The 7,187-nt window shown below is 46.6% G+C and overlaps 1 protein-coding gene across 1 annotated transcript; it reads right to left on the bottom strand.

The window, feature by feature from the left end:
• Window positions 1-339: 339 nt before the first annotated feature.
• SEC61B (SEC61 translocon subunit beta) lies at window positions 340-6,931 on the bottom strand. Its single transcript, XM_072842085.1, has 4 exons — window positions 6,772-6,931; window positions 6,479-6,576; window positions 3,850-3,951; window positions 340-624 (listed from the first exon to the last, which is right to left on the bottom strand). Exons 1-4 carry the CDS (start codon window positions 6,772-6,774, stop codon window positions 537-539), a joined length of 291 nt encoding a protein of 96 aa, XP_072698186.1. The 5' UTR covers window positions 6,775-6,931; the 3' UTR covers window positions 340-536.
• Between the last annotated feature and the right edge of the window lie 256 nt (window positions 6,932-7,187).

The raw sequence follows: 7,187 nt of genomic DNA, 5'->3' as shown, positions 1-7,187 counted from the left end.
GGCATTTTATCCAAGATATCTGGTTTATGATCCCTACGTCTCTTTCCCTGGGTACCAGCTGCCACTCAACACAGATCTCCCTGATGGAGTCACAGACACACTCATTAACAACCACAGAACACACAAGATAACAATCACCAGGACAGAAGTACCTAGGAGAAAACAAGCCATGGCCAGTAACAGTATGTTGGACTTGAGTGACTGCATGGTCACCCAAGGAATGGTCAGTCCAACAAAGAAAACAATCACCCCAACACGTTTTCTCCATACTCACTGGTAAATCTAAAGGCAGAGGGACTAAAGGACGTGGTGGTTAGGTATCAGCAATGAGACTTCGTATAAATGAATTAAAAAGTTTATTAGCCATAGAAAAAAACTGATTCCTTAAAACCAATTCGTGTTAAGTTCCTTGCAAAACAATAAGCTAACAGAATATTTCTTTCTCACTAACAGGAAATCACTATGCTTTTGGTCCAAGATATGTTGAGTTTTTTTTCCTTCTTCTTCAGATGACAGACAGATGGATGTAGCCGAATCTATGAACGAGTGTACTTGCCCCAAATGTGCAACATAAATACAGAAGCGATGAACAGAAGACTCATAACCAATACTGGAACAGGGCCACTGGAAGTAAGAAGAGAAGGCATGCTTACTTTTATTAATAATACATTATTATAGCTGTTAATAATAAAGATTGCTGAGGGGATAAAACAGAGGGAGTACCTAAGATTCATCTAAGGGGTATCATTTACGACATTTAATAATATTCTCCAAATTATTATTCTGGGTATTTTGAGGCTGTGGGGATGGCATTGTGATTACTCAGAAAGGAGAAATCCTTATTTTTTAGTAGAATGTACTAAAAAATATACAAATAAAATGATTTGATGTATTGAAGACACTAGTGTCTCTAATTTCACATATTTGATATTTTCCGTAATAAAAAATAACAAGAAAAATTCTCCAGACTCTTTAAGTGCAAATAACCCAAATGCTGAACTATGATTTCAAATGAATATTTATTTACAGAAAACCTTCACTGGGGCACTGGGGTGGCTCAGTCAGTTAAGTGTCTGCTTTCAGTTCAGGTCAGGATCCCAGGGCCCTGGCTCCCTGCTCAGCGGGGAGTCTGCTTCTCCCTCTCCCTCTCTGTACGCATGTTCTTTCTCTCTCAAATGAATAAATGAAATCATTTAAAAATAAATAAGTAAATAAATAAAACGAGGACAACCTTCATTGTCTAGCTAGAAGGCACTAAGCATACAAAGACACATATCACATTGTAAGTTAGAAACTCACTTGATAAACAAACTCGTGACCCAGGACAAACAAATATTAACCTCATTTTATCAACAAGGAAAACTGAAGCTCAGAGATTATTACTTGCCTAAGAACACATAGCCAGAACAGAAAGGAGAGACCTGAACTCGGGTTTTCTGATTTGATACATATTGCTCACTCTTTCTCTTTAAGGTTCCCATCTGGTTGTATCTCTGAGTTTAATACAGGAAGGAAATTGGTTTTACTCATCAGCCCTTCCCTAAATCAACTGCTTTTCAAGCTGAGAAATCAGTACATGGGTTTCTTAAAAAGAGAACCCCTTGATCTCACACAACCTATGGATGCTGACTATGATGAAACGTTATGGTCCCTCCTTTGTGACTTGCCTGCCAACACCAAGGTGGAAAATTCGAGATGTCACCGCACCTCTCAGATACAACTGGGTAGCAGACAAGGGAAAAGACCCCAGAAATCTTTACAGTGAAGGCAGTGGAGTAACAGAGTCCACTAGTGGCCGATGAACAACGCACAGAGATCAAAGTCCTTGCTACACTGTTCTATTCTTCCAAAATCTGTACAATTGTGGGAATAAACAAATTTAAAAGTACATGGGAAGTAATCCTCATCGAGTTACATTTCATCACACCCCTACTTTGGTGCAACATTAGAGCAACATGAGACACAGAGCATGAAGCTGGGAGTGCAGCTCCCAGAGAGCTGGAGTCTGGGAACCAACCGTCACCCCTGAGCGGTGACTGTGGCCCTGTTACTTGCCTTCTTCAAGCCTCATTTTCCTTATCTCTAAAATGGGGATAATCTCAGTGCCTCCCCCATCGGGTTGCTGAGGTATTAAGTAAGTTAATACAAACACAATGAAAGCTTATAGTAATCTCCTAGGAGATCCTATTATCAGCGGAAAAAAAAAATCTCAACTCCTAAGAACCAGCAATAAGCTCCAACATGTAGGTCTGTAGATATAAATTCCCACAGCGTCTTTTCTTTTTTTTTTTTTTTTTCCCACAGCGTCTTTTCATCAAAAACATCTCTCTTACTGATGATAAACTGTGGTTTAGGACACTTCAAGAACAGCTTCTACCCTGGGAGGACTCGAGAAGTAGCGGAAGCCTGCCTGGCTGCTCAAGAGCACAAAAGCTAAGAGCTGGCATAGGCCAGACACCCCCAGGAGAACAGGTTTGACCAACCTCTTGAGAAATGTGTAAAGTAGGCCCCTGGAGACCCTGAAGAACAAGGGGCTTCAAAATTTCTCTCTGAATAACCCACAAAAATTACCTTGAAACAAAGAGCAAAGGTTTTTAATGCCACTAATGCACACACACCAACCCCAGGAATGATTTCTCAAACTCATCCTCACCTTACAAGTCTTCAATAGAACAGTTAAAAAAAAAAAAAAAAAAATCAATGAATAAAACCAAATCTCAAGAATTCTAGGGAAGTCTTCGTCAACTACGTTTGTGATCCAAGTCAAGCTACAAGTCAATTAAATTAATCCAAACAAGTCTGTCTTTCTACCAGACAAGCAGTATGGAAAGAGCATGGGCCTGAACAGTCAGAAGACATAGTTCCAGCCCCTGCTGTCTGGCTTCCACACATAACTGCCTCTGTGAACAGAGGCGCTATGCAAACAGGAGTGCATCATTATTCCAATTCCTCAGCCACTGGGTTTAAGCAGCAAATGGCATAAGCCGTGGTGTTCTAGAGCCTCATGCTAAGAGACCTGCAGGATTAGCTCTGCCACACGGTACCAGAAACCAGGGAAAGTAAGGCGAGCAAGGCCTGGAGACCCTGGATACCCATCTTCTATCACCCATCACCTACTGAGCACTCCCGGACCGAAGAACTTACGAAGTGGTTAAGTTCACCCTCCAGGATCTAGCCACCACCCACCAAAGGCAAGGAGGCCGAAGAGCTTTTGGTAACACAGCCTAATGCAGAAACTCCCATTAGGTTGTAATAATATCGGCCTGAGCCTCCAGGAGAGCTTTGAAAAATCACCCAACTCCAAGTCAACTGGTTACTCCTATATCTCAGTGTGGGACCAGAATACCAAATGAAGAGCAATTTCACCTAATTAAGCAGTTTTCCCTCGAGTTCTTTCCATTGCCATCATTTATTCTGACACAGCTACACAAAGATCTTCCCTTGCTTTCACTCAATCCATGAAAAGCTGTTATTGCAGGCTCTAAACTAACTGATACACAGGCAAACCGAAACGAGCCCACACAGCACAAACAAAACTCTTATGTACCGTAAATCCCATCCAAACTGCCCAATAGCTGTGGGACCCTGAAGGTCTGGGCAGCCCCAGTGGCTCAGCAGTTTAGCGCCTGCTAGCCAGCAGTTTAGCCAGTTTAGCGCCTGGCCCAGGGCATGATCGGAGTCCCGGAATCGAGTCCCACATCAGGCTCCCTGCACGGAGCCTGCTTCTCCCTCTGCCTGTGTCCTCTGCCTCTCTTTCTGTGTCTCTCGTGAATAAATAAATAAAATCTTAAAAAAAAAAAAAAAAAAAAAAGACAAAAAGAAACACAAGGTCTGCTCCCCAAGACTTACACCTTGAGCCCAGGGGAGTCTTCCGTGTAGAATCGCCACATGCCCCCAGTGCCCGCTGAGGTGGTGCGACCTGCGCTCCTTGTCCCACAGCTGGCATTTTTTCTGTAAGAAAGGAAATATTACAAACAGCTTGCTCTGGGAAGCCCTTACAACAGCATTATAATATATGCTACTACTGTGCTACTAAAGAACCAAAAACAAAACAGCCCACAAAATACAAAAACTTTTCTTTGCTAGCACCCCAAATTCTTGCTTTTATTCCACTGATCATGATAACCACTAAGATAAGTACCTGCCATATGCTATGAATACAACCACCCCAAAGTAGTCACCGATTCCAATCTATAAACGAGGAAAACAGGCTCATAAAGGGTAAAGAGCCTAGGACCACGCAACCAGCCGGGAGCCAGGCTAGGCAGTGAACCCGGTTCTGACTCCAGTGCTCGTTCACCTGCCCACACATACGGGTGCCTCCTTTGGACAATGCATTTCAGTTTCTCTTCCCATGTATTTTTGTGAAGTCAAGTAATAAGCCCCTGCTTAAAAAGCCCTGAATCCATATAATCTGATCTTAAAATGACTCCTTTAAAATGCTTTTAAGTTACTGTATATGCTACAAAAGAGATAAAAAACAATTTAGCTTTCACTGTAATCCAGGTCCTAAAATGGGAGTATACATTTAAAAAAAATTATTTTGTAATCTGTCTCCACTATTTCGATATACTGGCCATAGATCTTGGGCAGAGATAAGATGTGAAAAAATGTGGGGAAACACCCAACCAGAACGTGTCCCTCACAAGGGAATGAAGGTCTGGGAGATGAGCTGAGTGACGCAGGCAGCCCTGGCACACAGACGTAGCCAAACAGCACTGTGCCACTGACCACTGCATGGAGTCAGAAACCCGAAGTGAAAACCCTAGTGCCACCAACTTTTCTCACTGTGCTTCCAACTCTGATCCTAATCTCCATCTCACCTTGCCATGGCCTTTACCCCAAACTCTAGTGCAGACACATTGACTACTGGCTACATGGTGGCCTGGAAATTCGTAAATCCATCTGTACGGCTGTTTCTATGAGAAAACTGACTGCAAATAACAAACATAATAGTACCAGGATTTACAAATCAATTCATACACTTAGAAGAGCCTTCACACACAAGGATATACATTATTTAAGCTGCAGGATAAGTACCTGATATTTTCCTCCTTGTTCATAAAAAGAACTTGAGCTAAATGGTAAACCCAGTGTGAACAGAAATCATCAGCTGAGCCAGGTCAAGGACCCATGCGCTTTCCCACAACCTCCCAACTGCAGTGCGTGTTCTCAAAGTCTCCTGGAATTACAGGAGCCCCAAAGAAATCAGTCTAGGCTCTTTAAAGATTTCTTATACCTGCAGGCACGTGGAACAATGCAGAGTACCTAATAATCAGGGCGCCTGGAAATACCAAATGTACTCAAAATACCTCCCATCCCTCCACTGGAGAGCCAGGAAGAAGTTAATAGAGCCCATTTTAATCTCCTCGATTTCTATTAGGTGTCTATTTTACCCTTTCTTTCTGGCCACAGTGTAACTGCCTCCCTCTTCCTATAGCCTGTGGTTCCTTCAAAACTCCCAAGACTAGAGAGTGGCTTGATTCCTTCAACCATTCATCATTTACTGTGTCAGGCCACATAGTAGGAGATGATGGGCCATTGCTGTCAATATCTAATGAAGGAGAAAAATATGGAAACATGAGAACAAAATCCTCCAGGAACAAAAGAGAAGCCTCACAGCTCCTGCTGCTTTCCAGGTCTGGGAAGGCCCCAAGAACCCCCCAGCTTAGTCCTGCAGAATAAATAGAAACGGGGTGGGGGGCGGGATTTGTCTAGGGCTTCCACGGTAATTAGCTCAGGTTGCTGCATCACCAGAGGAGAGGCAGCAGGGCTGAAAAAACACTAGAGCATTAGTAGTCACCCTTTCTCTTTTTTTTGTTTTAAAGTTCAGCAACAAGAAACTGAGAACCTAAGAAGATGTGTTGAGAGAACCAGAGGGCAGGACCGGCTGGAGTGGAAATCACCCTGAGCGAAGACTTAGGAAATGCAAACGTCTAGATGAGAGAACTTGGGGCTAAACCGGAACAATGGACACGAGAAAGGAAACAACTGATGAGAACCTTCTGGAGTGCCGTCCCATCTTGCAAATGACTAAACAGAGACAGAACAGAAAAGAAAAAAAAGAAAAAAAAAATCCACGATGACCCTTAAGTTTTGGCGCTGGGAAAGGAGTATGCGTGGTAGCAGCAGGGGAGAGAAAACTGGAGCAGAAGCGGAGATGAAAGAGGAGCTCTGCATCTGACAAGTGCGACGGGTCCTCCAGGCCAAAACAGGGAGTGCAGAGCTCAGGTCCAGGCACACGCGGTTCGACGACATCGGTTTTCTCTCCAAGCAGGCAACTTGCCTTTCCTAAGAGCGGTTGGAAGGAAACACCGCCTCCCCCTCGGGACACCAAAGACCTGAGGCCACGTCGCCTGAGGCTCATTGTGCCCCCGTGACTCGTAGTACCCCGGGGTCTCCTCCTCCGGACCAGCGAATCCTTGGGCCCCACCCGCCTCTCCGAGCCCACGGCCAGGGGGGTCGCGGGGATCCTTACCTCTGCCGGACCGTGGACCCGGCCGCCCGGGCGGCCACTGCTTTGCTGGGAGAGCGCCCCGACGAGCCCACGTTAGTGCCACTGGGGGTCGGACCAGGCTAGAGAGAGAGACACGCGGAGACAAGCGGGGTGAGCGCCCCGGCACGCCCCCCGCCCCCCGCCCCCAGACCCAGCCCCTGCACGGGAGACCGGGCAAAGCAAGGAGACCACGAGAGGAGCGCAAGGAAGGGAAGGGAAGACGCGGGGCGACGCGGGGAGGCGCGGCCAAGGAGGGCCGGCTGGGGCCACCGTACCATGCTGCAGGCTGGACGGCGCCCGACGCTGACACCGACGGCGAACGAGCGCTCGCTGAAGTGCTCCAAAGCCCGGCGGCCGGAGAAACTGGCTCAGGCCCCGCCCCCAGGCCCCTCGCAGGGTCCTCGCTGGCTCCAGGGACGCCTGGGCTGTCCCACCAGATGCCTGTACAAATGTTGTTACAGGCGACTCCGTCAGCCGCCTGTGCGGGGGGCACAGACATTCCGCCTCCTTCCTGTGGGTCGCAGCGTCCTTCATAGAGTCCGATCCCCACCAAACGGAATATACAGCCACGCTCAGGGGAGAAATTTCCTCCGGCAGACACACTGGGCGCCCGCAGGCTTGCGCTGACGTGGCCTGACCCACGCAAGCGCCGCGAGGCGTGGTCGGCCCCGCAGAGAGGCCCGCTGGGGGC

The sequence above is a fragment of the Canis lupus genome, chromosome 10 (genome assembly GCF_048164855.1).
Source record: "Canis lupus baileyi chromosome 10, mCanLup2.hap1, whole genome shotgun sequence".
Classification (NCBI taxonomy): Eukaryota; Metazoa; Chordata; class Mammalia; order Carnivora; family Canidae; genus Canis; species Canis lupus.
Note: the sequence above shows the minus strand (reverse complement) of the source record. Positions and strands in the feature narration are given on the sequence as shown.